We start from the raw sequence: 18,795 nt of genomic DNA, 5'->3' as shown, positions 1-18,795 counted from the left end.
CTAAAAAATAAGGGCCAGCGGTTAGTGTTCCTGGTAGTCGTACTGCCCAAGATAACTTCTGCGAGCAGGAGAGATCCACGCTTACAGGAAATGGAGAAGTCACTCAGCGTGTGGATGGAACACCAGCATCGAAGGGGGACCCCAGTTAACAGTCCATTCATTCGAAACAAAGGCCTTTGTACCAGGGCATAGGGAGCAGTAAAGAGGGTAGTGCTGCTGCTGAAGGTGATGCAGAAGGTGCCTCTCCTTCCATTTCCAAAGAGTTCTCAGCCAGCACAGGATGGTTCGATCGTTTTAAAAAGCGTTTCGGGCTGCGCAAGGTGAATTTGGTGGGGGAGGCGGTTTCTGCTGACCAAGCAGCTGCAGGAGAGTTTCCCGAGGTGCTGCAGGAATACATTGAGGAGGGAGACAGAGCAGGTCTTCGACCCCAATGAAACTGGCCTGTTCTGGATGACGATGCCAAATACATCTCAAAAGAAGAAAAGACAGCTCCTGGGTTTAAAGCAACAAAAGACTGGCTGACGCTTCTGCTATGTGCTAGATGTGGCTGGTTTTAAATGGGAACCAATGCTGGTTTGTAGGACAGAAAACCCTCCAGCTTTCCAAAGGGAAAAATAAAATGTCATCTGCCAGTCTCTTGGAAGGTTAAACAGTGATGCCTGGGTTACAGCAGCTGTATTTGAAAACTGGTTTGCCAGTAGCTTTCTGCCAGAGCTCCGCATTTATCTGAGGGGGAAGAACCTGTCTTTCAAAACCCTCGCCAACACACCTGGGCATCCACACTCTCTCACCGAGAGCCACCCAGATGTTGAAATTTTGTTTGTGCCCCAAACACGACCTCACTTATCCAGCCAATGGACCGGTGCAGGGGTCACTGCCTCATTCGAGGCTTACTACACCCAGTGAAGTTTCGGCCACACCCTTCATCTCCTGGAAGTAGACCCTTCAACCACAGTCCGTGATTACCGGGAGCCCTTCAACATCCTCACAGCAGTAAGTATAATTAACGACTCACGGGGTGTAGTTAGAGCTTCAAGCACAAACGCCTGAGGCTGTGAATGATTTCACAGGTTTCCCCAATGCTCATACTGAGGTGGCCAGGATTGTTGACCTGGCAAAACCAGTTGGAGGGGAGGGATTTGAAGACCTGGCCACAACTGAAGTGGATGAGTTGCTTCAATCTCAACGAGAGGAACGCTCTGCGGAAGAATTGGTTGAACTGAGGAGGTTAAATGAGACTAAGCAGGAACAGGAGCGGGATGAAGAGCCTAAAAGTGTTCAATTCACAACTAAGGTGATGGCAGATCTCATAATGTCAGCCGAAGATTTGAAAAAACAGGCAACAGAGCATGATACAGGCATGGAAAAGAAGCATTTCCTTTTGCAGAGCGATTGACACAGCTTTTGCTCCTTACAGAGAACCTTACAAAATTGAAAACCAAAAGGCAAAGCAATCCCATCTTATCCACATCCACATCACATCATCTCATCCACATCAATGCCTGCATCACCCATTCCATCTCCCTCCACTCTCAAGCAAAGTATGGTTCCTATATTGTGCTGTACAGTACCTGTACTGTGATTTGTAAATTATACTACAGGTACGTACTGTATCCTGTAATTGAAAAGCTTTAAATTCTTCCTGCTTTCTTGTGTTGACAAACAATTTCGCCAGTAAAATTGTCTTCAATTTAAACAAAAATATAGTTTTTGTTGACTCCATTAAAGTAAAAATGTGAAATTTGGGGGTGGCTGGAACGTATCTAAATCAGTTCCATTATAAACTGTGTTCGCCGTTCGTGGTTTCACCTTCTGCAAGATCTTGCGGCTGCAGAACCCCCACGAGCAGTGGGAATTTGCTGTAGTGATGGAGGTCCCTCGAAGTGAATGAGCCTATCCTGTTAGCGTTAAAGCTGTCTTGATGTGTCTCAGTCTTCCTGTCCAGTGTGACTCCTCTATTCGTGGAACACGTTAAACAATCTCTGAAAGACTGTCTAATCTATCGTATGGCCAATAAGGTGAGCTCGACAATGGTTATAATTTCCTGAGCAGATGGGGGGGGAAATACTTAGAAATGCAACACACCAATTCACAGTAAAGAGCACCGAGTGAAGTGGGAGACAAGCTTCCTCCTGTTCTCTCACTGCCTATCTAGCACTCTGACCCATTCCAGACCACCGTAACCGCTCCACTCTCTCACTTTGGCCCCTGTGCTTAAAAGGCTGGACACGCCACTGTAGTAACTGAAGGTATAGCCTCTCCTGCTGTCTATCAGCCTCTCCTGCTGTCTATCAGGGGTCATAAGATGTTCATGGAGGCTCCGACCAATGAGCTCCAGGCGTGAGCAATCCGGGGGGGGTGGGACTTCCTGGCAAGAATCCTGATCGAGCACATAGACCCTGGAAAGCTCTCTGTAATAAAGTTTATCTGTTTCTTGTTGAAACCTGTCAAATCATTATACTTGGTGATCAGGGTAAAATATCTCCAAAGCTGCACCTCACCTTATTAACGTGAGTCCATCGAATCTTAAGAAAAAGAAAAGACTACTCACCGGTCATGCCACTCTTCAGCAGCATCAATCCTTATGATGTGACTATGGAAGACTGCAGCCAGTATGTAGAGTGCCTTGGATTTTATTTCGTAGCGAATGAAATTACCGCGGAGAAGCAGAAAGCCATCGTTTTGAATGTATGTGGCGGTAAGACATACAATCTCATTCACAACCTGACAGACTCACCTGCCCCCACTTCGAAATCCTTGATGAATTAGTGGACTTTGTGAAAACAAAATTCCAGCCACAGCCGTCCACAATAATGCAGGGGTTTATGTTTAACTCCAGAGTTAGGGCTCTGGGAGAGTCCATCGCAACCTGTGTAGCGAAGTTGAACAAGTTGACAGAACACTGCGACTTCGGGGACACATTAAATGATTTGCTGCAGGACCGATTAGTTTGTGGAGTTAAAGGCGACACCATTCAGCACTCTTTACTTGCCAAGGTTGACATTGACTTTAAGCGCACCCTAGATCCCTCGCCATAGAAAGTGCCGCGAGAGATTCACAGGCCTTGCAACACACTCAACATGGCCGTTGTTCTTCATGTGGGGTGGGAACCTACCACCGAGCGTGACACGAAAACCAGAGACACAGCAGTGAAGCGAGATGCACTGTCCACTATTAGAAACATGAAAAGGCCGAGTAGAAACACTTCAGCAGCGACTTCGAGATTAAGTTGCTACAGATGTGGAGGTGACCATGGACTGGACACCTGCAGATTCAAAGAGGCAGAATGCCATTAGTGCCAGAAAAAAGATCACATAGTAAGGCAATGCAGGGCAAAGTCAAAACAGCCCATAAAGCAGTGAACCAATGTGATTGAATTGAAAAATACAGCACAACCTGAAACTGCTGACACCAACATTTATTCCCTGTCTAATGTCACCGCTGTAAAAACCAAACCTATCACTGTCACAATCCAAGTTAATGAGAAGCCACTAATAATGGAGGTGGATATGGGCTTCTCAACTACAGTGGTGGGAGAGCACACATTTAAATACCTAAATGAAGGTTACCCAGCCACTGAATCTGGAGCAGACAACTGCTAAATTGAAGACATACACTGGAGAATCTATACAGGTTAAGGGCACTATCACAGTATCAGTACCTTATAGGCAATGGACAGCTCAACTTCCAGTGATAACAGTGACAGGAGAAGGATCTAGTCTTCTGACTGGTTACAGAAAATCAAGATTGACAGGTCTGAGATATTCCACCTGAGAACAGGAGGAGTTCCTGAACTGCTAAGGAAATACCACAGTGTATTTCGGGATGAGTTAGGAGAATTGAAGGACCTTCACGTGCTGCAAGGATCCCTCAGGTCAGAGTTAGTTCCTCTGGAAAATCATGAAGAGAAAAAAATTGAATTTAGTGCGACTTTGAACAAACCGAAGAAACAGTTGGCAGAGAAGACTCAACAATGTTCACTATTCTGGGAAGAAGTCAAGAGATAAAAGAAAAAGACTGAAGAGCTGAAGAATCAGCTGAATGAAACAGAAGAGGCATTAGGAGGAAAAGTTGTAGAACTTGCCAAGATGCAAGTGGATAATGAAGCCCTGGATAGCTCAACTACTGAACTGAACCAAGTTAAGACTTCACCAGAGGGAAACTTGGCCGAATGTGAAATCGAAATGAAGGACAAGGCAAAACTCTGCAGCAGACAGAAAAAGGACAGACAGAAATCAGATCAGAAAAGGCTAACAATAAAGCACAAGGAGCTAGAATGAAGAACATTGGATGCTTCAAACATACAAAAAACCCATCAAGAGGTTTATCTAGTGAGGATAAGGCCATTCTGCCAATAGCTTCAGCAAGAATACAACTTTGGGCTTTGATATTAACTGCGTATGAGTATGTCTTTATGCACCGTCCTGGCTTACATATTGCAAATGCTGATGCACTCAGTCATCTCCCATTACCAGGTAGCATTGCACATGCTCCAGTGCCACAGGAAGTTGTGCTTATACTGAATTTCTTGGATTCTTCGCCTGTGTTTGCTTCGCGAAGCAAATTAGAAATTGGATAAACAGAGATCCAATTTTGTTGAAAGTCAGAGGCCTTGTATTATAAGGATGATCGAGTTCACCTGTATCTGAAGAGATCAGACAATTCCATGCCCAAAAAACAGAGTTAAACTGTCAAGATGGAACCTTATTGTGGGGATCAAGAGTCATCATCCCTTCGCAAGGTAGAGAACCACTCTTGACAGAGCTTCACAGTGTGCATCCAGGCATCTCAAAGATGAAAATACTTGTGTGAAGCTATGTCTGGTAGCCAGGCATAGACAGTGACATTGAAAGCATAGTCAAGCACCGTCTCCAGTGTCAGCAACAACAGAAGTTGCCTGTTTCAGCTCCACTTGGGAGTGGCCTGGTCGAACCTGGGTGTCATGAAAGTATAATAATTTTCATAATATTTTTCTGGTTTTTGTGACATAAGTTTATAGGGCAAATATAGTTGGGTCTGTCTGTGTTTGATTTACTTACATTTGGAGTCAAGTAGACTGCAAGATTTAACTCATCAAAAGAAACTAGGTGCTTGACATGCTAGTGACTAAACATGGATGCTGGATTAGCATGTAAGGTGTGAGGGGAATTTGCATTTTTAGATAGATGAAGGGAGATTTGAATAAGTCTGCTGTCCATCGAAACTGAAGCTGGAGAAAAAACATTTGGAATTCCACTGTCCAGGGTATTGTATTAACTTGCTGGATCTGTTTAAAATCTAACTCTACTTTTGGACCGTTGCCTTAAAGGGGATGTAACTGGGAGTCAGGTTAATTAGGAGTTTTAGGAATTATTGTAGTAATAATTGTAGTCTTATGCATGTGCTTGACATCTCTTATTTTGTCAATAAATATTTTAATTTAATTTTTTTAAATCTCTAAAAGTCTTGGTGGACTTATTATTTCTGAATTCAGTGCACACATCTCATAATAAATACAAATTGCAAAACCTTTATGATAGCGTGACCAAGTTTCCTTCATGAATTTAGTCTGCCTGGCACACATCATCTGCCACATCATAACACTGGGTTAGACTACATGTTGCTTATGTAGGACCATTCTTAGGTACCATGTTTTTGTTGATTGTAGACACATTCTAAATGGATGGATGTATACGAGGTCAGATCACCGACATTGAGCTCAACTATCAAGAAGCTGCATCATTGTTTTAGCATTGTGGCTGGAAATCATCATTTCTGATACCAGTACAGTCTTTACCAGTACAGAGTTTCAGAGATTCGTGAATTTAAATGGAATCAGGTATATTAAAACAGCCCCTTACCATCCCTCATCAAATGGTTTAGCTAAGATAAGTGTGAGGTTATCCATTTTGGTCAGAAGAATAAAAAGGTGACTTATTATTTAAGTGGAGAGAAACTTCAGAATGCTTCAGTGCAGAGGGATCTGGGTATCCTCGTGCATGAATCGCTGAAAGCTAGTATGTAGGCACAGCAGGTAATAAGGAAGGCAAATGGAATTTTGGCATTTATTGCTAAAGCAATAGAGTATAAAAATAGGGAAGTGTTGTTGCAACTGTACAAGGCATTGTTGAGACCGCACCTGGAGTACTGTGCACAGATTTGGTCCCCTTACTTGAGAAAGGATGTAATTGCAGTGGAGGCGATTCAGAGGAGGTTCACTAGATTGATTCCAGAGATGCAGGGCTTGTCTTATGAGGAGAGATTGAGCAGTTTAGGCCTATACTCGCTAGAGTTTAGAAATATGAGAGGAGATCTAATTGAGGTATATACGATGCCAAAGAGGATAGACAAAGTAGACGTGGAGTGGATGTTTCTCCTTCTGGGGCATTCTAGAATGAGAGGCCATAGTTTTATGTTAAAGGGTGGTAGATTTAAATCAGAGATGAGGAGGAATTACTTTTCTCAAAGGGTCGTGAATCTGTGGAATTCACTACCTCAGAGTGCAGTGGATGCTGGGACGCTGAGTAAATTTAAGGAGGAGATAGATAGATGTTTAATTAGTAACAGGTTGAAAGGTTATGGGAAGAAGCTGGGAAATTGGAGTTGAGGCCGAAGTGAGATCAGCTGTGATCATATTGAATGGTGGGGCAGGCTCGGGGGGCTGAATTGCCTACTCCTGCTCCTGGATCTTATGTTCTTAAGAGAGCTGTGCACACTTTCAAATCTGGAATGAATAGGTTATCAGAAGGTGCTCTAGAAACTCGACTTTTCTACTTTGTTCCCAGTTATTGCACAATGCCTCATTCAACTACGGGTTCAACACCGTCTGAATTACTGATGAAATGCTGCCTTCGTACAAGGTTAAGTCTGCTGTTACCAAATTTAGAGGGGAAAGTGGAGAGAAATCAGAGAGCTCAAAAATTGAATCATGATATTCATGGCAAAGCTCACACGTTCACTGTCGGGGATACGGTATTCATGCGGAATTTTGGAAAAGCACTTGCTGGGTTCCTGGAGGGTCTAATCATTGGTCCCTTATCCTTCCAGGTGGAAGTGGAAGACAGAATCGTTCACAAACATGTGGACTATATGCATGATGGAGATATTCCAACCACCAACTATTCTTCCTGTGATTAATATCAAATCATCAATCCCTGAGGTGACAGATTGACCTAGTATAGGCATGCCTGATGTCTCTGCACAGTTGCCAAACCCAAAACTGCCACTTTCTAATGATGTATCTGGTGCCGCAGTTCCTGATCATGTCGATCCCATGGGGAAACCTCAAGCTATGCCGCTCTAACAGAATACAGAGAGCACCTCAGAGACTTAATCTTTAATCACCTGAAGTTGTATATATGTACATGTTGTTGGATATTCAATTGTTCTCTGTAAATAGAAACTGTAAAGAACTAAAGGGGAGGAAATGTAATAACTGAAGGTATAGCCTCTCCCACTGTCTATCAGGGGTCATGTGATGTTCATGGAGGCTCTAACCAATGAGACCCAAGTGCGGTAAATCTGGGGGGTGGATCTTCCTAACGAGAGTCCTGATTGAGCAGGTAGCATTTGAAAAGCTCTCTGTAACAAAGTTTATCTGTTTCTTATTGAAACCTGTCATTACAGCTACATAATAAACAGTCACAATCAGCCTGTGCAGAATTGGATAAACAGATAGAAAGTGGATAATTATAGACAAGTGGCACTGGATCAGCAAATATGTGTACAGGCAGATACTTTTATGGCAGACTGCTGTAGTGAGTATACAGTAGACAGCACTAGATTGCTCGATTCAGGAATAGATGAATACTGTCAGATTGCAGCATACAAGTCAACCCCAAATTTTCAGTGGGAAAAATCATGTTTAGGCCTTTACACAGCGAATAAGTGGACCCCTCCCCCATTTTATGCTAAGAATTGCTATATTCGCATTATTACTTGGGCCTCAAATTTTCACCTCAGAAACGCATGTTTTACTCACTTTATTGGCCAGTGCTTGGGATCAAGCAGGCAACATTGGCCATGTTGTCAAGAGGATGTGTATGAGGTTAAGACCATGCCCACACTGAGGACAGCAAGCGTGGCGAACGATGAACAGAAATGGCTCCTCAAACTAAAAGCCATAACATTTTCTAGCTCGTCAAATAACTGTGCTGCGGTGAGGGAATTTGGTGTTAGTGAGAAGCTGGTGCGAGAATGGAAGGAGAAGGAATCAACCCTGAAGAAATTGCCCAAGACCAAATGCACCACGAGAACAGGGACCAGCCACGGGCCTGACCTTGAGAAGCATGTATCAGAATGGATCGATAACATGTGGAACAGGTGTCTGAGTGGCCCACGTAAAGAATGCAGCTTATTAGGCGTGGGACGTGTTTGGATCCTATATAACTGAAGAGATTAAGAGGTGCTTGTGAAGGAATTACACCACCATTGCAGTTATACCAGGGAGGGTCTAATGTCTGTAGTTGAATCGTTGGACGTGTGCCTTAACAAGCCATTCAAGGATCATGTTCACACCAAATAGAATAGGTGGATGGTTGACCAAGGTGGGAGGGGCTTGGGGGGAACCTTCACAAAGAGTGGAACTATGCAAGCTGCCCTGTTTGATGTTTTGTGCGGTTTCATGGGATGATATTAATGCACAAGCTGTCAACAGATCATTCATAAAACGCAGAATACCCAATCCAATGGACGGCGAGGAAGACTATTTGTTGGTGGAGGGTTGATTCTGAAAGCGAAAGGGCCACATCTGATCCAGAGTGGGATCCTACAGCCAGTGTGACTGAGGATGAATTCGATAATCTCTCTGTGTCGGATGCCAAAGGCAACGAATTTCACGGTTTTTAAAATGCTTTGTGTTTTTTTTTCTTTATTCTTTCATGGGATGTGGGGTTCACTGGCAAAGCCAGCATTTGTTGCCCGTCCCTAATGACCCTTGAACTGTGGGTCTGGAGTCACATGCTGACCAGGCCAGTAAGGACAGCTGATTTCCTTCCTTAAAGGATATTAGTGAGCCAGCTGGGTTTTTACAACAATCGTTTCATGATCAGCATTACTGAGACTAGCTTTATATTCCAGATTTTTAATTGAATTTGAATTTAAATTCCACCAGCTACCATGGTGGGACTTGAACCCATGTCCCCAGAGCATTAACCTGAGCCACTGGGTTACTAGCCCAGTGACATGATCACTACACCACCATCTCCCTCCCAATAAAGGTGCACTTGCAGAATTAATTTATTCAATAAAACTTGTCATATTGATTTAAATTGAATTACCATAATTTCACATCTCTGAATTGTAGCCACCCACACCAGATATGGTCATTCACATTTTATATTCAGCATGTTCGTCGACCCCCATTTCAGGAAGGACTTTTCGAGGCTTCCAAGGTCAACTTATTTGCGGCAATCTACGGTAGGTACATAAGATAGAGAGACAGAGTTGGAGTAATTGATGGGAAGACAAAAGCAGGTATAGAGAGGATAGACTGATTGATAAATCGAGACTGATTTACAGGCATGTGAATATTGTTGTGGAAGAGACGGGGAAGGATTCCCACTTACTGCACCATTTCGCCTCAAAATTCCTGTTGAGATCAGTTCCAAAACAAGTGCTGTTTTCACAGGGAGACATGGATTTCCTCCACAGGCATTCCTGGAGCTGGAGAAAGATGTTGAACCCCAAATTGGATATAGAAATAGCAATTTACAACGAGACAAGATTCACAGCTGTTGGAACATTTTGGGTCAGTGACACAATATCAGATACGTTGTCTGGAATTGTACTTACTTCTGTCCAGGAATGAATATAACCATCGATGTTCAGAACTGGCAGAATGTAAAAGTCAATGTGTTGGAGGAAGCGATCTCTGTCAGGGTCTGCAGTGTAGGCCTCTAATACCTATGTACATGAACACACGCACACACAAACACAGAAAGAGATTAAAAAGAGAAGATTAGAAGTATTTGATGGAGTTTTATTCAGTGAGCCTCATTCTGGCAGTAACCAGTGCTGTAGATGACCTGGGATTGTAATGACTCACTGGCAGTAACTAGTGCTGTAGATGGCCTTTGATTGTAATAACTCACTGGCAGTAACTAGTGCTGTAGATGGCCTGGGATTGTAATACCTCACTGGCAGTAACTAGTGCTGTAGATGGCCTGGGATTGTAATAACTCACTGGCGGTAACCAGTGCTGCAGATGCCCTTTGATTGTAATACCTCACTGGCAGTAACTAGTGCTGTAGATGGCCTGGGACTGTAATACCTCACTGGCAGTAACTAGTGCTGTAGATGACCTGGGATTGTAATACCTCACTGGCAGTAACTAGTGCTGTAGATGGGCCTGGGATTGTAATAACTCACTGGCAGTAACCAGTGCTGTAGATGGCCTGGGATTGTAATACCTCACTGGCAGTAACTAGTGCTGTAGATGGCCTGGGATTGTAATACCTCACTGGCAGTAACTAGTGCTGTAGATGGCCTGGGATTGTAATACCTCACTGGCAGTAACTAGTGCTTTAGATGGGCCTGGGATTGTAATAACTCACTGGCAGTAACCAGTGCTGTAGATGGCCTGGGATTGTAATACCTCACTGGCAGTAACTAGTGCTGTAGATGGCCTGGGATTGTAATACCTCACTGGCAGTAACTAGTGCTGTAGATGGCCTGGGATTGTAATACCTCACTGGCAGTAACTAGTGCTGTAGATTGCCTGGGACTGTAATACCTCACTGGCAGTAACTAGTGCTGTAGATTGCCTGGGATTGTAATACCTCACTGGCAGTAACTAGTGCTGTAGATGGCCTGGGATTGTAATACCTCACTGGTAGTAACTAGTGCTGTAGATGGCCTGGGACTGTAATAATTTGCTGCTCATTCAGATTAAAGCAGGAATCTGGAGCCAGCCTTTTCTTAAGTTAGTCTTATTCACAAGACTCGGAGAACATAGGTACAGACTCCCTTTTCCTGAAACCCACCCCCCGACACAGGTGGAAATCGGTTCTTATATATACTTAAGAATAATTCCCTAACCTTTCCCCAGTTAGCAACAGCTGGTCTCACTTACAACTAGAGCACACGCTTCATTGTGACAGGATTGACACATTAACGGAGACTACCTTCTGTCCACACTGAGTTTTTACTGTCAGGAGCAGTTCCATTCCTGAATATTGACATCTCTCGCCATTATAAGCAAATAATACACTCAAGAAGAAGTTAGTTTCTTTCAGTTTGTTTACCCTTCTATCCTGTCCCCGCTCACCGTGATGGGCGATGGTTTCTCATGGTGAAGAATTCACCTCTGAAATTACATTGGCCTTTAATAAGTAGTCAGTGGTAAAGTGATGATGCTTTCCAATCTCTTCGAAGAAAGCTGCACTGAGATATGTAACAACCTCTTGGGTTAGAATTTTACCTCAGTGTGCAATTGACTGTAGAATTGCTTAATGGGGATTCCCAGCGTTGAGCTGCGCTGATGTCATGAAGCTGTCAAAGCAACCAATCACATTAAAGCATTTCCACAGACAGCAAACTAGCAAATGGAAAACGCTGATAATCAACCACTTTAAAAAAAATACGGGGAGTGTAGTAAAGATTAGCGACATACACAGGGTTAAGGTAGAAGCTGAAAATATCAAGAGCAAACTTTTTTTGTAAAGATTAATTATTTGAAAAATCTAGCTTAAAAAAATCTAGTCATTAATTATAATGGAGAAATTTAATTGTATTCCGCCATTTTTCAAGGCTGAATCTGTTGTTCAGCAGACACTCAGGTCACCATTAAAAATTCAGTTACACTGCATCGAACAAGGCTTAACTTTTTATGGGGCTTTAAATATCAATAATATAGCGGGAAAGAGGAAGTTGTTGCCAGATCAATTATTTTCTCTGATCGCTGGCTTGTGGAGGCCAGGGGTCCACAGCACAACATTTGTGGGGGAGTGAATGACACTTCGCAACTTCAGGTTTCCCACTTTAATCTGTGATTGCACTAAACCCTGAAACTGTGGTCAGATTCTGATTGGAACACCAACAGTGCTGTCATCAAAAATCCCACCAGTTCCAGGCCGGTCAATTTTCTGTTTGCTGACCTTCCATCAATTGCCCTCAGCACTAACTTTCCTTATTGTGATAAGTAAGTAGTTGACAGGATATAATTGCATTTGTCATTGGCAAGGTCATCATGAGTAATCTTGCAGATCTCAGTGTTAATCTCATATCTATCTACCTTGAGGCCCTTGATCAATGCCTTCCTATAGGGAGCAAGCAGCTTTCTCTGCATGATCTGATGCTACCTGTGATATCAAGGATTCTGCTTGCAAAACACCATGCTAACGGCTGCCATAGAAAGAATTACCACCATTCATCTGCGCGATCTGTGAAGCCAGCTCATTATTCACTGTTTGGTCATGCATGGAAACTTGGGCTCTCCAGTATTGAAACTGTTGAGAGCGTTGTGACTCAAATGGCCCCATTGTGGATCTACAGTAAGGCAACACTCACCTCCCTCACAAACCACTGGCAGAAAGCAGGAGCGATCCACTCCCTGGCATGAATTCCACAATCCATCCAGATCATTTTCTTGGGTTTATCGGATTTTTTACTGATCTGCGGACAGAACGGATGAGAAATGAAAGAAGGAGGCACTGGTTCTGTCTCTGGTTTGTGTGGGTGCGACTGGGATCACGACAACTCACACAGAAGAAAGTATGATGTGCAGCAATGGCTCTGGTGCCAGTTACATCGAATGACTGAAATTTGGCAGCTTGACATTTCTACAGAGACAGCTGTCTGAGGTGGAGGGACATTGTACAGGACATGAATGACAAGGTTACAGGCTTCAGGTTTGTTGATGTCCACTAGATTTCTATTCTCTTGATGGTATCTTAAAATGGGTGTGAGGGACATCTGTAGGGTCAAAGGCATTTGTATCCAATGATTTAGGAAGATCAAAGAGCTCCACTAGTGAATAAATAGTGTCCCGAAGAATAGCCTTCATTCCATTCCACAATCCAATCATTCCCCATTCTACTGGTATATAATGGAGGCCTGATTCTAACCTCCCAGTGACTTGGGTTAAAGTGAATCCCAGGATCAAGATATAAAGGTTTCCTTTCCCTCATGGTGTGAGTGAGGGAGAAGGCATCGCTTTATATTTTTAACCTCTTGTGATTTGAGTTCAAATCCAGTTATGATTGAGAGGAACAAATGTCCAATTTCCGTCGAGGATCCTGCAACACAAAATGTGCAGAAATCCTAACCTCTCAGTTCCAGTCATTAACCGAGTCCAGATAGACAACGATGGAGGTTTTCTCTCACACAATTCCAGATAGTAATCACAACTACTCGACATTGCTCTCAAGGCAAAAGTAACCTGGAAATTGGGAAGCTGACTGAGACAGTCCAAGGATAGAAAGATTAGGAAGTGGAATTGTCACATGGATGCAGCAGGTTCAGGGGGCTGCTGAGTGACTGAAATCCCTTGCAGGTCAATGTTGGTAGAGGGAGGTTATGACAGAACCAGTAATGAGATAAGAGGGAGACAGTACACTTGGGTACAACACTCTCCAGATACCTTCAGATAATACATCGGCCGCTTCTGGTATGTCATCCCCAGCAGATGCTGTGTCACCAACTCCTTATAGTTTTCCTTCATTTGTTCCATCCAGTGATAGATCTGAGTGTTTAAGAGACAAACAGTGAAGGATGTTTTTGAAATGGAAAAAGGGGCAATTCTTCCCTCCTCTTGTATAAGTCTTACCTCTTCCATTGGGTGATACTTGATGTAGCTGTGCGCTCTGGTATTGAAAGGCTGCTTATCCTCATTCTGTATCTGGTTGTCCAGGAGTTCTTGAATATTTTGTGTTAAAATGCTGTTGAATCAAGGAAAGACACGTAGGTGCAATATAACATGGGAAAGGATGTTTTTATAACCCAGGTTAGCACCGTGCATGAAGAGAGTGACAGTCGTCTCTGAAATGTGCTTGTGGTTCAAATGGAACTGATCTGGCAGATGATGGAAGGTCTTTTGGTCAGTGGGTAGCATCCCTGTCTCTGAGCCAGAAGCACCTGGTTCAAGTCCCTCACAAGGGTCTGCTGGCCATAGAGGAGTGTCTATGACCTGCCCAAGCTGGTTTATAATCAACGTCCTAATCTGTCCCACACTCCCGCGGAGGTAACAGTGGGAGAGATTTTGGTTCAGCCGCAGAGTGGTGCCTCTCAAGCTACATTAGATTGTCTCTCTCTAACAGAAAGAGAAGCCTTTGGACTCTTGTGGACTATGGCTAATGACAGACGGAGTTGGCATTTGACATATTGATGGGGCAATAGTGGAGAACTGACCCTATTGAAAGAGCTGGTGCCATCCATGTGTGTAATGTGATTGCCTTGTGCCTGCACTGAATGCACACAGGATGGTTATCAATCATCATCAGCACAAGCAGAAGCTTCTGGTATTAACTCAAGACATATTGAACCTTGCTGTGCCCTGACTAGGGGCATAGGATGGGATTTTTTAATTGTGCACTGGTTGACCGATCAGCCAGCTAGAGAATGACATCATACACTAGAAAGACCCTTCTTGTTGAAAGGCCAGAGTGAAAATGGGGAATGGCCAGGTATTGGGGAGAGTGAGGGGGAAGCAACAGCACTCTGCTCACAGTCTGACGATGTACAAAGTGGCTGCTCGAGCTTGTAGGAAAAACTTACAATCATTTGAGCAATTGGAGCCACACCTACCTGTATTGAAGGGCCCATTCCTTCAGTTCACTTTTAACTGTGTCGAGTGCTGAGGCTGAGATCCGAGCATGGACCTCATCCTGAGGTTGAATTCTCTCTGGGAACTCAGGCCTCCACAAGTCAATCTGCACAAAATATCAAAACATAGACCCTCAGGAATCTCAAATACACTGATAATACTATCACTTCACATCACCTTTATCTGCAATAGTAAATATTTAACGATCTATTTCAACATCAACATAAACACGTTGAAGCCAAGACTTTGGCTTGTTTAAAATCTTGCCCAGGAACTTAGATTTATAAAACACATGTCAAAGTGCAAGGAAGCTCCATCGATATAAAGAAAAATAAAACTTGTCCCTTTTTGTCAATGACACATGGCTAAAGGGGAAAGAGCAAGAGGAGTGGGACTAATTGGATAGCCATTCAAAGAGCCAGCACAGGCATGAGGGAATGAATGGCCACCTTCTGTTTTCTATGATTCATTTTTACTTCTCAATAATTTTCCTTGCTTTCCACAGTTCCATTTGTCTCACCAATGATACTGATTATAACAACCGCCCTGTACCATGTGTGCTTCAACTTACATGGCAACTGCATACGTGTCACTGGCCGCCGTTAACGGCTAGAGGATCTGTGTTGCACATGCAAGTGTCAGGATTCTGTCTCTTTTTATTATACCTCCTGCTTCCTTGCTGTGCTGCTCTGCTGAGCACATAGTTACTTTATCTTCAAATCTTGCACAGCATTCAAATGCAAAAGGGTAAACTCCAAGGTATCTAACTTTAACACTGGCAGCTGTGGTTCCATTTTAGTACTCATGCCTGATTTGGAAGATTATAGATTCAAGTCCCAATCATGAGGCTTGAGTGCAAAATCTAGACCAACACTTTAATGCAGCATCAAGGGAGTGCTTCAATGTCGGAGTGCATGAGACCTTAAACTGAGGCCCTTTCTGCCCTATCAGGTGGACCTTAAAAGCCCCCATGGCACTATTTGAAGAAGAGCATAGGAGTTCTCTGGGTGTCCAGGGCAACATATGCCCCTCAGCCAACATCACCCAAACACATGATCAGATCATGGTAAATGTTACGTGAGTCACGAGCAAAGACAGAGCTCAGGGTGAGGGGATGGTGAGATTCACCACACCACATCTTAACAATAATAAAGGCTGAGGCAACATAAATGGCGCAGTATTAGGACATTGCCCCAAGTCTACTGGGTGTGGACAGTGAGCCTGATGATCCCTGGGCAGATCCTTCAGAAAGGCCCAGTGCCTACCTTTCTTATCCTTGTTCAAGGAATGTAGCCAACTCCAGAATGCCAGGACCACTTGATTACCGCTAATCAAACTGCACACACTCATTCCAGAACCTACCCAATCATTCTCCACCATTTGTCTCAGAACTCCACCTGCTTGGAATCCCTTGGGATGAGTCGGAGTATTTGGTCCCTGAAAGAAGTGAAGAAATCCCTTTTCAAAACTTCAGCTTCTCCTTGTATGTAACCCCTTACTTAACAAAAACTTACATATATAAATATATATATATATATGGCGCCTTTAGCGAGACTTCAGATAGATTTGGGAAGCTGGGGTTGTTCTCCTTAGAGAAGAGAAAGTTGAGAGGATTTTTGATAGAGGTGTTCAAAGATCACAAGGAGTCCGGGTGGCATAGATAGAGAGAAACTGTTCTCCTTGGTGGGAGGGTTGAGAACCAGAGGACACCGGTTCAAGGTGAATGGCAAAAGAACTAAAGGCGACATGCGAAAATATATTTTTGCACAGCATGTAGTTAGGGCTTGGAAAGCACTGCCCGAGACTGTGGAGAAGTCTTTTAAAAAGGGAATGGATAAGGGTCTGGAGCAAAATGATTTGCAGGGTCACGGGGAAAAGGTGGGAGAGTGGGACTGGCTGAGTTGGTCTCGCAAAGAGCCAGCATGGCCTTGATAGGCCGAAAGGACTGCTTCTCTACTGTAACCATTCGATAATTCTAAAATGGCCCCCAAGTGCTTAACGGGAGCGTTAAATGAAATTTGATATCAAGCCACATCAGGAGCTATTAAGACAAGTGACTAAAAGCTTGGTAAAAGAGATTTTGAGAATAGCTAAATTTATCTAAACTGGAGGGAGAGGTAGAGAGGTGCTTAAGGAGAGAATTCCAGAGCCTGGGGCTAGACCTCTGATGGCACAGCTGCTAATGGGAAATGATTAAAATCGGGGATGAACAAGACATGGGAGGAATGTTGACCAGGGCACCAAGATAGTCCATAGGATCTTTTGTATCCACACAAAAGGAGAATACTTTAGTTTAATGCTTCAGCTGAAGAACAATACTGCCAATAGTGCTGTACTCCCTCAGCACTGCACTGCAGTGTCAGTTCAGATTCTGGACTCAAACAAGCTGAGACAAGGTGGATCATTGTCACTGGGTTGAAACCCCATAATGGCTACAAATTTATTGTCTTATTTTGCTAGTATTAGGTAATTAATAATAGTCATCTTCACTGAGTAATACAGCAGTAATATTTGATTGACTTACCCATTGTATTGTGCCTGGAAACTGTGTGTGATCACAGGAAATATCCCAAAAATAGAGATATACCTTACCCACAATTTCATGGTAAACAGATTCTACTGGGACCTTCTCAAATTTTCACGAAAGGACTTGGGAACTGAGAGCTCAGCAGAGTACAGGGTCAGATAAAACTGTCTTCAGTTACACCCAGTCCACGCCTACACTCTTAACTCATGAATAACCATACTGCAGCTTCTTCACATTGTAAGTAAAGTTAATGAAAGTCTAGATTAACTTCAGCAATGTGGAGAAACTAGAGAAGCCAAGGATTAGGCTGACAAATCCCCGGGTCCTGATGTGCTTCATACTGGGGTCTCAAAAGAATTTTCCAAAACTCCCTAGATTCAAGAAACATTCCATTAGATTGGAAAATAGCAAATGTAACTCCTTTATTCGAAAACGAGAGAGACAGAAAGCAGGAAACAACAGACCAATTAGCTTAACATCTGTCATAGGAAAAATATAAGAAGCTATTATTAAAGATGTTATAGTAGGGCACTTGGAAAAAAGTCCAGGTAATCAGGCAGAGTCAATATGGTTTTGTGAAAGGGGAATCGAGTTTAACCAATTTACTGGAGTTATTTGAAGAAGCAACATATGTTGTGGATAAAGGGGTGGATGACCTGTATTTAGATTTCCAGAAGGCATTTGATGAAGTGCCACATCAAAGGTCCTTGCAGAAAATAACAGCTCATGGTGTAGGGGTAAGATATTGGCATGGATAGAAGATTGGCTGGCTAACAGAGAGTAGGCATAAATGGGCCTTTTTCTGGTTGGCAGGATGTATTGAGTGGTGTACCACAGGGATCAGTGCTGGGACCTCAACTGTTTACAATTTATATAAATGACTTGGCTGAAGGGATCAAAAGTATGGTTGTGAAAGGGATAACAATTTTATAATTTTATTTTCTGGATGTCTGTTTCAGTAAAAACAGAACTGTAAGGAGAAAGGCAGAACAGGGAATAGCAGATGTGTTTTAGACTGGATGAGAGGTGAGACAGGTAAACTTGTAAAACAAAGAACAAGGCCAGGGAGTAGGTGTTGAGATCAGGGAGGCCCAGACTCCTGCACATCAGCAAGGTCTTGCATGGATGAAAACAATGCTTGATGTATGTACACAGGGGAAACAAATAACAGAGACCAAGGAAGCACATGATTGTAAATTAACAAGATTAGAATATGCCTACGTGACTCAAGGTGTATATAAGGAGGGAACACTTGTAACCTTTTAGAGTACAGTCTTAGAATGCCCAATGCTGTTTTCCCTGGGTACGCTTGAATAATTAATAAACAATCGTAGCCTGTACCTGAGTCTCCCAATACTTTGTCAAGGCGAACTACAACAATTGACACTGTCAGCAGTGTACTCATTCAGGATCATCGGAGCAGCACTGCAAACAGGTGAGTATTTTTATTTACCACCCATAGTTAGAGCAATAAGCCTACCTGAATTAAGGTCAGGCTGAGTATCCAAAGAATCTGAAGGAGAACTCA

General features: G+C 43.2%; 1 protein-coding gene across 1 annotated transcript in view; it reads right to left on the bottom strand.

Moving 5' to 3' along the window:
* The window catches only part of LOC121284732 (carboxypeptidase O-like), a 187,955-nt gene extending 170,561 nt beyond the window's left edge, over nt 1-17,394 (bottom strand). Inside the window, exons 1-8 of the mRNA XM_041200284.1 lie at nt 17,265-17,394; nt 16,103-16,177; nt 14,722-14,846; nt 13,745-13,856; nt 13,559-13,660; nt 12,487-12,591; nt 9,772-9,882; nt 9,546-9,642 (exon numbers count right to left, since the gene is read on the bottom strand). Coding sequence (XP_041056218.1) covers nt 9,546-9,642; nt 9,772-9,882; nt 12,487-12,591; nt 13,559-13,660; nt 13,745-13,856; nt 14,722-14,846; nt 16,103-16,120 — 670 coding nt within the window. The 5' untranslated portion in view covers nt 16,121-16,177; nt 17,265-17,394. The remainder of the gene's footprint in view (nt 1-9,545; nt 9,643-9,771; nt 9,883-12,486; nt 12,592-13,558; nt 13,661-13,744; nt 13,857-14,721; nt 14,847-16,102; nt 16,178-17,264) is intronic.
* Between the last annotated feature and the right edge of the window lie 1,401 nt (nt 17,395-18,795).

This window comes from Carcharodon carcharias, chromosome 12, assembly GCF_017639515.1.
Source record: "Carcharodon carcharias isolate sCarCar2 chromosome 12, sCarCar2.pri, whole genome shotgun sequence".
NCBI classification, from domain to species: domain Eukaryota; kingdom Metazoa; phylum Chordata; class Chondrichthyes; order Lamniformes; family Lamnidae; genus Carcharodon; species Carcharodon carcharias.
This window is presented reverse-complemented; position numbering and strand designations above follow the sequence as displayed.